Source organism: Lissotriton helveticus, chromosome 7 (assembly GCF_964261635.1).
Source record: "Lissotriton helveticus chromosome 7, aLisHel1.1, whole genome shotgun sequence".
Lineage (NCBI taxonomy): Eukaryota > Metazoa > Chordata > Amphibia > Caudata > Salamandridae > Lissotriton > Lissotriton helveticus.
The window spans coordinates 1169023669-1169039320 of NC_136068.1; the positions used below are offsets into that span (position 1 = coordinate 1169023669).

Sequence of the window (15652 nt, forward strand, 5' to 3'; positions counted from 1 at the left end):
GCAGCGGACGATATCCCGCTGGCTGTTGGCCTTGTCGCCCTGGAACTAGACGGTGGTGGAGGACTTGTCCTTCAGGTAGGGCTTCTCGTCCGCCCCGTAGCGGTGCAGCAGCGCCGGTTCACTGCCCTTCTCCAAGTTGTTCATGGGGTAGCGGGTGCCCTTGGAGCAGGCATCGGCCCCCCCGGCGCGTCCTCCTCGGCCCCCGGGCCCTTGCCACAGCAGGGCTCCCGGGCGTGCTCCGCGATGTAGGCGGCCTCGGCGGGGGACAGGAAGTCCACCTCGCCCTCCTCCTGCAGCGCGCGGCAGTAGGCCTCGGCACCCCAGTCCAGCAGCGCGTCGGTGGCCAGGCGCGCACGCTCGTTGTGGCTGAAGTCCAGCCGGCTCCACTGGTTCTTGGCCTCCTCCAGGCGCTTGCGGATCTTCCTAATGTGCTTCATGGCTCAAGTGCACAAGCAACTAACTCAACACACTCTGCCTTGCAAAGGGTGTTATATTGGCCTAAATAACACAACTATGAAAAAAATACCCTAACTAATAAAGCACTGTTGTCAATTGAGGTTAGAGAGTGGTCAAAAAGACAACCGCCCTATGATTGTTCAATTAGACTTAAGCTAAACAGGAACATAAAATAAGCAAAAGTGTCACTGGTGAGCCCTTCCTTTGCTGTGCGCCTTGTCAGGGCTTTCGCGGAGTGAGCACCCCGAGCACGAGCAGCCTGTCAGACCGCTCCGCAGATGCACCTGTGCACAGCTGATCACATTACAGGAGGGCAGGAAGCACCAGCCCCATCAGTGCATGTATGTGACACGCCAACCCGGCCCCGGGGCTTCACATGTGATTCAGCAACTTATCATCCGAGGTATGTGGCAGGACTCACCCCGTCAGCGCTTCTTCTGCGAGGCTTCTAGCGCTGGGGTAGTATCTATCTCCCACTTGAGATACGACGTATAACATAAGTTTACAGAATTCAGTCGATGGTGTGAATCATCTCAATACATAAATACATCCCTGGGGTTCCCCTGGAGGTGACACGAACATAACCGACCGTTTTACTTCTACAGTCAGGTTTATGCTGGTGATTGCAGAGATATCATGCACATGATTTCAAGTGCAGATTTACAATAACTTTAACATCTGCCGTGTGTACTTAAATATATGCATGCTTCAATGGTGTTTGCAGAGAGGAGGATAGTGCGTGCTCGTGGCAGAATATTTGCGCATACAAGATGGCAAGGGAGAGCTGCAGAGGGGAAAGGTCCTGGACTGTGTAAAAGCTGGGACTCTGCATGTGTTTGGCTCCCCCTCTCTTCCAGTGGAGGAGTGTTGACTTTGAGGGCTCCTGCACTTGGATCAAGTCTACTAGACGAAGCAAGCAGTAAAAGCCGCCAGCTGGTGATACTGCAGGTGTGCAGGCTTTTCATCACCACAGGGCTGCTTATGGGCTTTGGGTGAGTTGGTTGAGAGCCGTGGGGTCAGAGGTCAGAGGACCACCTCAGGGCCTTCTTCTGCAGGCCACATGACCCGGCTCAGCTCATGAGACGAGCAGTCTGCTCAGGTTCAGTCTGGTGTTACAGAGGTATCACCGCCGCCGGCCTGAAAACCGGAAGTTTGGTAGCGCCACGCGTGTAGTGGGGCGGGACTTCTGCCTTCTGCGGGAAGCCCGTGGCCGAGAGGAGCAGTGGTGACGCGGGGCTCCCATGCCTGAGGAAGAGCCCCTCGGTGGCTGCAGACGTAAGGAGGAGCAGAAGTGGCGGCTGAGGCCACCGATGCAAGTGCGGGGTTCCCATGAGTGAGGGAAGCCCCGCGTGTGCCAGGTGATGCGGAGGGGATGACACCAGGGGAGTCCTGAGCGTGACGGAGCCTGTAGCCTGGTGAGTGGGGCTTAGTTGTACCGTGGGAGGGGAGTGTGTGTGTGTGTGTGTGTGTGTGTGTGTGTGCGTGTGTGCGCGCGATTGCAGGAGGCTAACTTGCAAGCGGGACAGGATATGTGCACAGCGCGTGGCTGTACGTGCGCGTACACCTGCTGAAATCGCTGGAAAGCTCTGCGTGTACCCATCTCCTGTCCCACTTCCAAGGCAATTCCCTAACAATAGAGCTCGCTGGTGACAGCAGTGCTTTGCACTGCTTACGCTAGGCTCGACCTAATAAACAGCTAAGTCCAAACAACAAAAGTCCATATCTCATTTGGTGCTCTGGAGGAGAAGGATTCACCAAATCTTCCTCTACCGGAGAAAATCCAAACCGAATTGTAATGTTATCCGAGCACATAAAAAGGTTAGGCGTTGAAGTCATGGTATCAACAGTTCTTTAATCCAATATTCAATTCCACCCTTATACTTAAACTTTTCACTTGCCAACACGTGTTTTGTCTATACATGTAGGCGTAAAAGCAGACTACATCAGGGGTAGATTCGCGTGTGTAATGCTTCACCCTATAATGCGAGTGAGCAACAGGGCTCGAGTCGGTGTACCACGCGGGTGGACTGCGTCCCCCCACTTATTTTACCGGGGGATGCCACCCCCCCTGCCAAACAGTTGGACTTAACTCTTTGGCCTCTCTGGGACGAGGAGCTCGCCACCTTTCGTGACGTCACTTCCTGTCTTAACGTCACTTCCGGTGACAGCGTCCCCCCACTTCTTTTTTCAGGACTTGTGCCCTGGTGAACAAGGTCTGTACAATGCATTCATTCCAATGGTCGGGAGCAAGAAAACTTTGGTCTTTGAGTGTCCCGAGGACTGGTATAGTGGTTGGGTGCCTACGTCTGATGCAGGTTGAAATTTGTGAGGACGATAGTCCCGTCGAATAACAAGTCTAAGCCCACTGTAAGCTGACAACATGATTTTTCAGAACCAAAATACTTACGCTTTCTGGTAGACAAAACCTAAAGAAATCAGACTCGCTAAAAGATTTGTATTTACCAGTCACAACATAGAATTTCCTTCAAAAATATATGTGTGTTAAGCATATTTGCAGGAATTGTGGTCCTATTTGTGAATTTCATACAGTTCTGCAATTTGCCTTAACCTGCGTTATTAAACCCAAACAATACCATTATATATTTCAGACTTCTACTGAAATGTACTCCTCTAGTTATGGATTTCATATTCCTTTGTGTATAGTGTCCATGTATTTATTATTGTTTAAAGAATTTAGCGCCATCTTATAATTCAAACGTTTTCTTTGACATGGAAAGCCGTTGCAAACTATTATGCTAAAATGGTATCAAGGCGTACGGATTTCATATTCCTTTTGTGTATAGTGTCCATGTATTTATTATTGTTTAAAGAATTTAGCGCCATCTTATAATTCAAACTTTTTCTTTGACATGGAAAGCCGTTGCAAACTATTATGCTAAAATGGCATCAAGGCGTACAGCGGTGCCTTAAGTATAGTCTAAGATTGCTCCTTTCCAAATGACACATTACTGTATTCATCGTTACACTTTGTGTCCATTATTGCACACAAGAAAGGAAGTGAATGTTTGATGCAAGAGGAGTTTGCTGAAGTTATCCAAGCTGAGGATGAGTGTGTTTGTGGTGACATATTCCTGCGCCCATCTAATAATCCCCGCTCGTTTTATTTCCACACCTCTAGCAGACCCCTTCATCAGACTCTTGAGATTTTCAGTCCCATTGATTTCCCTAGATTTTCCGTGATCTGCCCATCTCTGCCCCCATGCCCCCATCAGGTCACCCATGGTTTTCAGTGTTCTCACACTAGCTCACTAGGGAAGGCCCTTCTCGAAGGTAGCATTAAATAATTTAAAATAACTGACACTGTTGCCTCGAAGGCTGCACGTCGGAAACAAGAACTAGCTCCGCCTGTGGGAACCTCCAGCTTTTTTACTCTACTGTGTGCGCCACCATATCAGACTGTTCAGTTTTCGGTCACGTGGCTCACCTGCGAGGACTTGGCAAGCTTCTGCGAGTATTCCTTCTCACACTGCTTCAACTTGATGTTGGCCTGAAAGACACACAACACAGACACACAAAGGGAAAGGAGATTAGCTCGGATGAAGAACGTGTACAGACACTTTGCCACTGACCCCTCTCCTTGGCACCTCATTTACATGCCTATCTCTAAGCGCGGCTGGGCGCGGTGCCAACTTAAACGCCCTTTTGTGGCAGCCAGAAAAGCACAAGGCTCGGCTTTGATCTGCGGCCAAGTATTCATCACTTAGAAGGCGGGGTAGAGGGGATGGCAGGAAGAATGCTACCTCTGCTGCCAATTATTAGAAAAACATAAAGGCTCTGCAGATGAAAAAGCACCGAAGTGTATCCCGATGACTTCATCCGAGTAAAAACAGAAAACTCACACACTGGAAGGAACACACACACCCCCCGCCCCTCGACAGAGGCTTCGATGGAAACTCTTTAGGAACATGGTGAATGTATACATGACTACCAAAGGCAAAAGAGAATCATTTGCAACGTGTCTAGCTAGGGCTTTATGGCACTTGTTTTGATCCCGAATGTTCCACCGCCCTACCTACGTCGTATTTGTATACAACTTCTTATCCCTGTAAAGAGCTCTGATGCCCTAACGGGTCATGTTTCCTCTCTATAAAACACAAATAAATAAATATGATCGTTAAACATTTTGTGTACCATGGAAGAATGCATGCTTGAGGTAGCACCACCACAACGGTAACATTTGAGTTTTGTGTTTGTTGCAAGGCGATGGCACCATGTTGATCAGCCTTAGTACAGTACAGATTCACTACCACTCAAAAAGGCCCTCTAGACTTTAACATAGAAAGAGAGGGTGGGAACGCCCATAGCAGAAGATAAAGCAAAGATATAGCAAGAAGAAAGTCAGCCTGATCTCAGCCAGGAAGGCGTTCCAGACCAGATACAACACAACTTTCAGAGAGTGGCTATGGAGGGCCATAGGCTGTGCAACGTTTTGAGACCATCTTCAAGTGCACACTAGACCTGCCTGGGGGCAGGCACAGAAATCGTCTTCTCTGTGGGATACTAGGGGATAACTTCAGTTCAAGGGTGCTCAGTTACTAGAGACCATACTTAAAGAGAAAAGTGTACTGACTGTAAATATGAACCTAGAGTTACTGATTGTAAGCCTTTTGTCAATTTCTTAAAATCTTGACCCCTGCTCCCGAGATGTGATCCCATAAAAGGAAAGCTCATCCACCTTATTGTCTCCTACATAACCACTGTAGAAGAGGCAGGTAAGCTGCTGGGTAAACATACGGTGGCATCAAATATCAAACCAAAGTTCTTGGCATGAGGAAACAAGCCTTGGCATAGCCAATAGGTCTCGCATTTGGGACCTTATATGTGTTTAGCAATGCAACAGTTGGTGTTGTTGCACACAGAACATTCTGCTGCATAACTAAATACTTATAGGGTCCAAAAAGCGAGACCTATTGACTATGCCAATGCTTGTTTGTTTTTTGTTGCTGTTTTGTTTAAGTTGCCAGATCTACAATAGCTGGACATGGTTTTTGTTAACAGTTCTTTGCATCAAATGAACTTGTTTTCATTGCTCTGAATGTTGTTTCCATTCTGGTTGTAGGACGCAGTCATTCCCGGGGTGTAGGTGCTGCCTAGCTGTGCGCATGCGCAGAACTTTGCAAATGAGAAAAAGCCTGGCGCAAGTGTGGAGTGAGTGAGCCCCAGGCAGCATGACTTACTTACACAGGAGTTCATGTACTGCACCTGCATACTCAGCATGGTTTAAGGAAACTTGACCCACTCCCTCCCAGGCATCAAACACATATCTACCAAGAAACTCTGAGAAGAGCCTGCCTGCTGCACTGACGGCTGGTGGTGTGTGTGCCCGGTGAAAGCTTGCACTGACGGCTGGTGGTGTGTGTGCCTGGTGGAAGCGTGCACCGACGGCTGGTGGTGTGTGTGCCTGGTGGAAGCGTGCACCGAAGGCTGGTAGCGTGTGACGGCTGGTGGTGTGTGTGCCTGGTGGAAGTGTGCACTGACAGCTGGTGGTGCGTGTGCCCGGTAAAAGCTTGCACTGACTGCTGGTGGTGTGTGCGTGTGCCTGGAGAAAGCGTGCACTGATGACTGGTGGTGTGTGCCTGATGGAAGCATGCACAGACGGCTGGTAGCGTGTGACGGCTGGTAGTGTGTGTGCCTGGTGTGAGCACTGATAGCTGGTGGTGTGTGTGCCTGGTGAAAGTGTGCACTGATGGCTGGTGGTGTGTGTGCCTGGTGGAAGCGTGCACTGACAGCTGGTGGTGTGTGTGCCTGGTGGAAGCAGGCACTAACGGCTGCTAGTGTGTGTGCCCGGTGAAAGTGTGCACTTACGACTGGTGGTGTGTGTGTGAGATGAAAGCGTGCACTGATGGCTGGTGGTGTGTGTGCCCGGTGAAAGCGTGCACTGACGGCTGGTGGTGTGTGTGCCCGGTAAAAACGTGCACTGACAGCTGGTGGTGTGTGTGCCTGGTGGAAGCGTGCACTGATGGCTGGTGGTGTGTGTGTGCCTGGTGGAAGCGTGCACTGACGGCTGGTGGTGTGTGTGCCTGGTGGAAGCATGCACTGACGGCTGGTGGTGTGTGTGCCTGGTGGAAGCGTGCACTGACAGCTGGTGGTGTGTGTGGCTGGTGGAATACGTGCACTGAAGGCTGGTGGTGTGTCTGCCCGGTGGAAGCGTGCACTGACGGCTGGAGGTGTGTGTGCCCGGTGAAAAAGTGCACTGACGGCTGGTAGTGTGTGTGCCTGGTGGAAACGTGCACTGATGGCTGGTGGTGTGTGTGCCCGGTGGAAGCGTGCACTGACGGCTGGTGGTGTGTGTGCCTGGTGGCAGCGTGCACTGACGACCGGTGGTGTGTGTGCCTGGTGAAAGCGTGCACTGACGGCTGGTGGTGTGTGTGCCTGGTGGAAGCGTGCACTGACAGCTGGTGGTGTGTGTGCCTGGTGGAAGCGTGCACTGATGGCTGGTGGTGTGTATGCCTGGTGGAAGCGTGCACTGACGGCTGGTCGTGGGTGTGCCTGGTGGAAGCAGGAGCTTTCACAGTGATAGAAGACACAAATGAAACTGATGAAAAGGGAGGGGGAGTGCGAGCAGAAGAGCATGACTCACACCTAGAAGACACAAATGAAGCTGACCAGGAGGGAGGGGGAAAAGGGAGGGGTGGTGCAAGCAGAGGAGCCTGATTACAGCAATAAAAACACATATGGCAGCTGTGCACATGCACAAGCTCGTGAACGCAAGCTGTAGAAGAGCAAAAGCCTCTGGTGGCACTTTTAAAAGCCACTTACTAAATGTCTCGAAGAGACAGCGCATGCACTGTCTCAGGCGAGACCTAAAAAGCACCATGGAGATAGTGTCCAAATAAAAAGGTGACGAGGGAACTGAAAATGTGAAGGTGAAGTATCAACTGAAAAGCCAATTCTCTCACGTATTCAATGTTTAGATATTGAAATGAAATGTATGCATTCTCCATTTTATCAATAAGCATATATTATTTTGTATAAGTATAAAAACACACCAACCTGTCCAGAACGGTGCACCTGAAGATAGACTTTCATAGCAACTTCAGGGAATGTCTATTGTGTTTCAGCCATTCCATGGGCATCGATGCTAGAGTACTAGACATTCAAGGTGGTACACAAATGTTTTGTGCAATCCACCACTCTCGTAAAGTATCAAGGGCATGCATGGCTCTTATGAATCAACAAAATATACTCAATATAAACGTTGTAGACCTATAGCTTTCACCGAACTTGCTGCAAAATGGCTCTTTGTAGTGGTCTCAGTACTTTATGGTGTGTTCTCGCTGGGTGCTGTCCTGGTTCCAAAACAGAACATCCACCCCCAAGCAAAGCAGCAGGATGGCCTTCAAAGAGATGTTGGTGCATGGTTATGTACTTGTACTAAAGATGAGGGGTAATAGGATTACAAGCCAATGTTCCTATTTCCATACCCTAGATAGACAAAGGGACTGAGGCACGAGGGAGAGGTGGGGGGACAGAGATCTAAGAGTGAGTGAGAGTCAGCCATGTTAGTATACCCCTTAAGTGATAAAACATTAGTAATATCTTAAATATCCACAAGATTTCAAAGTGAAGCCATCCCATGCTACTAATCCCAGCAACTTCCATCATCATAGCTTTCAGTACTGGAGACCCAGCCCAGCACGATGCACAGTAATGATATGACACAAATCTGCAGCTCACGTGCAGCTCCTTGCATATCCTATTTTCTTTCAACAAATTTGACATGAGACATACGGGTATTACTTTTCTTCACACTGGTCTCTTAGCAAACAGGAATAGAGCCTAAAGTTTGTTTGCATTAACACAAAAACAGCTGGCCCTGGAAGCACAGCTGGAACCTAATACTGCTTTAACTGTTTGTTTAAACAGAAATGGTTATTCAAGAACGCCAGGTGACTTAGAGAAAGTTATTTTACAAGATGACATTTGTGTTTTACAACTTGAAGGGGTCTGGAGCCGCGTTACCATCCGAGCATAGGGTATGAGTCTTTGATTTCAAAACATATGGGAAAGTAATTACAGCCACCAACCTAGTCAAGTACGTGGTGGTCTTATGGTATGTTAAAAGGAAATTAATTTAGTCCATACAATACTGTGTACATACACCAACATACATCTTCAGAAAGCATTTAGCACTGTCCTTCCTCACATGCGGTTGTAATAGCCAAGATGAATCTGTACCCTGTCGTTTTCTATATAGTAAACCTACGGTTACATCTAAGATGAATCTGGGCACAGCCCTTTTTAGATCTGAGTTTACTACACAGGTCTCCACAAGACCTACTGCCTACTTTCAGGCTATTGGCTGTTTGGTGTATCATTCTACCTCCCAGTGTGGTACTTGAATTACAATGCACAAAAGACTAGTTTCCGTCTAAATAGTACCCTCATTAATCACACTTTTTCCTACATTCAGTTCTTTATCATATACGTGCAATTCATACAGAAAGCCATCCACCACAATCAAAACCATGAACTCCAGCACCACCAATACCACCATCAATATCATCACCCCAACCAATACTACCATCAATATCCCCAACACTACATATACTGACAACACCAAAATCACATTACCAGTAGCACCACTAACAATAATATCTCCTCGAATTCCTAATTCCAAAAGCACAATGCCACCACCATCACTACCACCACCAAGAACACAACCAGTATCACACCACTACCAATAAGACACATCATCAGTACCAACACCAATACCACCATCAACACCACCACCAATATCATACACCATACCATCAATAACACTGACAATAACAACACCTATACACGACACCATCAATACTATACCAATTCCACCACAAATTGCACAACTTGTATTACACCACCAATACCACAACCTCCACCACCGGCATTGGCAAAGTCAAGGGTCCTGTCTTTAATGTGCATAATGCACATAAAAACACATACCTGTGTTTGTATGTGATGCCATATTATTTATTTGATTTATTTAGTTTTTATAAAGCGTATGCTAGGCCCTACAGCATCTCTGTGCTTTAACCATAACACTATATGCATGTGGAAATTCTGTAAAATTAGAAGAAATAAGACTTTTGTGAAAGATATGAAGGGCAGCAGTATTACAAATTTAGACACTAAAACTAACTAGTCATACTAGCCCTGCACTGATGCTTCATAACTAGTGCATAATATATATGTACAGGGTTTCAAGGAGCTCCTGGTCCCACACAAGTAAGCAAGCCATGAGAAACAAATGGAATTGGTAATCACTGTATTACATTGTCAACAGTTTCGATAGTGCGATTATTTCATGTTTGAAATTGTGATTTAAGGCAACAATAGGCCAAGCCATAGAAACAATCAACAGCCCCTCTCTTGTATTAAGTGGAACTGAGTGGTATCCAAAAGGCATTCAACTGACCGATGAGGAAGCTAGGTATGAACAAGGTAGGAGGTTGAGAAATATTTGCTAAGCAGAAAATCTTTAAGTTGTTTCTTAAAAGCTGGCAAGGATGTTAGAGTCTGAATTTCTAAGGGGATAGTGTTTGGTGTGCACAGCATGAGAAGGATTGCATTGAGGTCCATTTTTTCTAGAAAACTGGCATTTCGAGTAGTAGACCGTCTATGCTACAAAGCTGATGACAGTCACAAAAAAAGCATGTTTCTCAACTAGATAGTGTAATTGATCCAAGTAGATATGTTGCTACATTATACATTGGAGTTTGAGCGTGGATTCTCCCATCCCCTTACTGGGTGCCAAACCAAGAAACTCAGGATGGGATATGATTAACGTGGTCAGCTCCTAAGGTCAGATGAGCTGCAGTATGCTTTAAGGTTTTAATAGGTGCAGGATGAATTTTGGAAGTCTCTGACAGGACTGAATTTCCATAGTATAGTCATGGTAGGATCATCACTTAAATGACTAGTTGAAGGTCTTGTGTGAATAAAAAGTATTGATTCCCTATATGAGGTTAAGATGAGAATTTGTGTTTCTTGCCATGGAATTAATATGTTTTTGAAAATCAATTTATTGGACAAACCGAAGGCTAGCGATTTTGTGCGGTCTATGATAGAGTGGAAGAAGTGCAGAATGCTTGTGGAGTCAAGCCATTCTTGTACTCCATTTTGTGGGTTGAACTTGAGATGGTGCATTGTCTTACAGGGCCGGGTTGAGACCAGTCTGACACATCAGCAGGTGATAGAACTATCAAGTTCAGCTGGGCATCATGATCATTTTGGTGATAAGGTATGATGGATTCTTTTAAGATATCACCCAGCGGCTCAAGGTAAAGATTAAATAGGGCGGGTGTACAAAAGACCCTTGGGATACCCCTGAGAGGCAGTTGTGAGGTTCGACATCATGTGATCCCATGTAAATAATTGCAAGATGTTGGCAAGGTCTGATATGGACCAATCCAGCACTTTCCTTCCAAAGCTCATGCGACTTTTAGGGTGGGAGACAGCATGCCATGATTCTCGGAATCTAAAACTGCTGAAATGTTAAGCAGGATTAGCAGGCGTGAGTCTCCTTGTCCAAGAATATCATTGATGATTTTGAGGACAGTTATCTCAGTACTTTGGTCACCCTAAACTCAGACTGTAACTTATCGAGCAGATTGTTATTCCTTAAAAATTGTTATAGTTTAGTGTTGGCTTTTCCAGATCGAGTTGTTTTGCCTGTGTTTGTTAGATAGAGTAAACGTACAGCTTGAATTGAGAGTCTACTCTCCCACACCAATGTTCCAGGTTGCCTGCAGCAACGGTGTCTAGTTTACACCGTGGAGGGCTGCTTTCATGCCAGAATTTCAGAAAACTGCTATGTAAATGAGTTGACCAAGATCCACTGTTTATGTATGTCAAGAGAATGAAAATCTAGCATGGATTCGCCTCTCCTGGACCACCTGGCTCACAGGTCCCGGAAACCAGCATGGCTCAAACATATACGCATGGATGTAGACACGCTTCCACAGACGTATTCAATCCAGACCCAATAGCGTTCCCAATATTATTCAATCTGACCCTAGCACAGGCAAAACAAAACAGTGCAGCGACGTTTTAACCTTGAGAAAGCTACTGGGGATAATACCCTGATCAAAACATGCATTGGCTTTTATGTTGTATAATTAAAGACTATGAAAAGAACCTATTATTGAAGGATTATCTGCAGCAAAAGTAAAACATAAGCTTCAACAAGTGTTCTTTACTTTACCTCGGGCGAAAACCAAGACTCTCCCACCTGATGCACCTCTGGATATGCAAACTGCCTTACAGCAAAACTCGCATTACTCAGGTAGATCACCATCAAAGCAAGGCAAAACAAGCCCCGTTCTCACGTTAGACAGAAAGTGGATTAGATAAACAAATTATCAGCGGGACGACTTCACAACACAAACTAAGGCTCCGGCACCCACGTCTCCAATCCAAACCCACAGAGGAGAAAATCAGTAAAATGTCTGCATTATCAAGTTCAATTATTTAAGAAAACGTAGTTCACCTAGCCCAAATCTGTGCAAGGATTTTCAGGTTTAGGGAAAAATATGGGTGAGGTAAATGAGTAATTAAATGAAATAAGTAATTAAAGAATAGGCTTTGGGTTACCTTGTACACAAAGGATTCACCATGGTTCAGAAACCTGTTCTGGAACATGCCGATCCGAGCAAGTGAAGTTTCTCCAGCCACCCCTTTAATCTAGCAACTTGTAGGTCTCGAGGGCCCAAATTGCTAAACAAATGATTTCTGAAGGATCTTTGGAGGGTCAAGATATGAAGAATGGAACACATGCTGACCTTAATGTTTGCATCAAATACACTGAGGGATGCAGTATGCTCTCAAGTAATGAAGCCTTATGACGACAAATGGATAATTCAACACAATAAATTAATGCTCCTTCCATTTACTTATGTTCACTGAAGCCTGCAGGTGGTAAATTCCATGGGATGATCTACGCTGTGAGTAAACATGGCGACATGGAAGTTTACGGAGAAATGACTGGTTATATTATTTATTATTATTCTTTTTTTATCTGATGTTCTTCTGCAGCGCAAACTTGGGCAGAAGAGGTATCAGAGAACTGTATAGCATAGATACTACAACACAGCAAATACAAGTTATAGACAAAACAGTGTCATACCGTTGTTGCTCATCTGGCCAATGGTACAATTCCAATGTTGTGAATCACAAATACAGAACAGTACAGTATTGGAATCACTTCTGGGGCTCATCAGAGACATAACTGAGAAACAGCTTGGGTAATAAGGTTCAAACTGATGCTTAATAGACAGATCATCATTTTAGGAAGCAAAGATAACTGGTTCAGTGATTCTTCAATGACAGAGTTGATTTAGGTGATTTGGAGCCGATAGGCCTAAAGAACAAGTTACTTACCTTCGGTAACACTATATCTAGTAGAAAGTGTGTCTAGTCGCAGATTCCTTATCTTAGAATTAAGTCCAGGATTCAGACCGTATCTGGAAATGTTTTAATGAGCACTACCCCTGTGCCTCAGTAGGTGGCATAGTCCAGCTCCTTGTGGCATTGTCGGCATCGTCCGCGGCTGAAGCGACGTGCGCGGTGCCGATATATGTGCCACACCAGCATGCTGACGTCAGTTTCTATCCGCGACATTCCACACCACGAGTGTGGCGCCACGAAGAACACTGACTACTGGTGTGGAAAACTCGGCCTGAAAAAGAAATCCCTGTCCCAAGAAGTCTGTTCACAGAACGGGGAGGATGGGTGGATCTGTAAGGAATCTGCGGCTAGATAGAGTCTCTACCAGATAAGGTGTTATCGAAGGTAAGTAACTTGTTCATCTGATTAAGACTAGTAGCCCCAGAGTCCTTACCTGAGAACAGCCACCCTAGCAAAACTATCATGTAGGTGAGTCTGTGAAACTATTTCACACCAAAAAGTCCTGCAGTACCTATTGGGCAAAGTGCCCATTCCAATGGACCAGACTGTCCAGGCAGTAGTGTTTTGTGAACGTGTGCAAAGAAGCCCACGTTGCTGCCTGGCAGAGGTACTGCACTGGAACGTCACATGCAAATGCAGTGGTCGCAGCCTTGGCTCTGGTGGAATGAGCATGCAAGCCTTAAGTGGGTTGCTTCCAGAGCGTACCATATTTTAATATAGAGCATGATCCATTGGAAGATGGTCTATTTCTACACAGCCTTTATCTTCTTCGCTCTGACATGCCTCATGAACAATTAGTCGTTCACCAGGAACTCTTTTGTGTGGTCAAGGTAGGACGACAACGCTGTCTTTTGGGGTCCAGGCGGTGAAGTTGCTCTTCTTTCTTGGAGAGATGTGACAGAACATAAAAAGTAGGCAGAGTGATGGACTGGCCTGTATGAAAGAGAGTGACACCTTTCGGCAGAAAGGAAGTTCTAGTGCATAGAACCAGCTCATCTAGGTAGATATTCAGGTACAGAGGCTTGGATGACAAAGATAACTGACCCTCCGGGCAGATGTTATTGTCACCATGAAGGTAGTCTTGATGGTAATAAGCCTGAGAGGGCAATTGTTCAATGGCTCAAAGGGAGCACACATCAGAAAAGTTAAGCCTGGATTAAGGTCCTACTGAGGCATGATGAAGGGCCATGGTGGAAACGTGCTGCAAACCTTTCAGAAGCCTATTTACACCAGGGGATTTGAAGCGGGATGGCTTATCAGGCAACCACAGAAAGACTGAGATGGCAGAAAGAAAACCCTTTAAGGTGCCAGAGCAGAGACCTGCTGGGCAAGAGAAAGGGTAAAGAGAAGGACATGAGAAAGGGGAGCAGAGAAAGGGTCAACTGTGTTTTTCTGCATACCTTGCCACAAATTTACCCCAATGGCAGGTGTATACAGTCTTGGTGGAGGGAGCATGGCCGACAAGATAACAGCGCAGACTTCGGGTGGAAGGTCGAAAAATGTCAACTGTCGCCTCTCAATCTCCACACAAGAAGGCAAAACGTTGACGGGTTCAGGTGGAGAACCCTTCCATTTTGCTGCAGCAGAAGAACATCCAGAAGAGGCAGCTTGATCGGAGGACCGAGGACCATGCTCAACAGCTCAGGATACCAAATTCTTCGAGATCAGTCCGGAGGCACAAGGATGACTTGAGCCTGGTCGTTTCTGATCTTCTTGAGAACTCTGGGCAAGGCATACAGAAGGCCTGAGCTCCACTCAAGACAAAAAGCAGCTCCAATTGAGAGCTGTCTTGGAAACTCCAGCGCGCAAAACAGCTGACATTGTGCATTCTTGGCAGTAGCGAACAGATGTAACCAAGGCTCTCCCCCCAGCTGATAGAGACTTGCACCACCTTTCGATGGAGATGTCACTCGTGATTCGCTAGTCATCTTCGGCTGAGTTCCTCGACCCGGGCGTTCAGAGAGCCCACCCGGTGTTGAACCACTAGGGAAATGCCCTGACGTTCCAGCCGTGTCCAGAGATGCAGGGCCTCTTGAAAAAGGATGCACCACCTCTGTTTATTGCAGTTCCACATGATGGTGGCGTTGTCCGTCAACACCTGCACTAGCTTACTTGATAGAGGGCAGAAAGGCTTTTAAAGCCAGCCGGATCGGTTGGTGCTCCAGTAGTTGATGTGGAGTCCGAATTCCGCTGGAGACCAGAAGCCTCTTACCTACAGATAGTTGCCCCATCCCAGGAATGAAGCATCTGTCACCACTGTCATATGTGGCTGGAGAAGGGAGAGGGATCGTCCGCTGACCCAAACTGCAGATGTTTTGAAATTCCCTCAGAGATCTGGACCATGTCGGAGAGATTTCCCTAATGGTGCACCCACAGGAACCGCAGGTCCCACTGTGGAGGCCGCATTAGCCAGAGGGCGTCATATGCAAGAGGGTGTCATATGCAGGAGGCTGCCCAGCAGCATCAGAATCAGTCTGACTGAAATCCAGGATAGAGGCTGAAACATCAGTATTGTAAGCTGAATATCCCAGACTCACCGTTCAGGAGGATAGGCCCAAAACTGCACCATAACCAGACAGCTCCTATGAAAGGAAGCGTCTGAGAGGGAGTCAGGTGTGACTTTGGCAAATTGATAGTGAACCCCAGAGAGTGCAGAAGGTCTGCTGTAGTTTGGAGGTGGGATATGACAGCCTGGTGCGAGCCGGCTTTCAACAGCCAGTCGTGGAGATAGGAGAAGACTGCCACCCCTGATCTCCGCAGATGAGCTGCAACCACCGCCATCACCTTG

At 46.8% G+C, this 15652-nt stretch overlaps 1 protein-coding gene across 3 annotated transcripts in view; it reads right to left on the reverse strand.

Annotated features, from left to right (window-relative positions):
* The window catches only part of CEP112 (centrosomal protein 112), a 2313552-nt gene that overhangs the window by 458637 nt on the left and 1839263 nt on the right, over window positions 1-15652 (reverse strand). For all 3 annotated transcript variants that reach the window (XM_078654309.1, XM_078654310.1, XM_078654308.1), the window contains one exon: window positions 3902-3964. In XM_078654309.1, the coding sequence (XP_078510435.1) occupies window positions 3902-3964 (63 nt within the window). The remainder of the gene's footprint in view (window positions 1-3901; window positions 3965-15652) is intronic.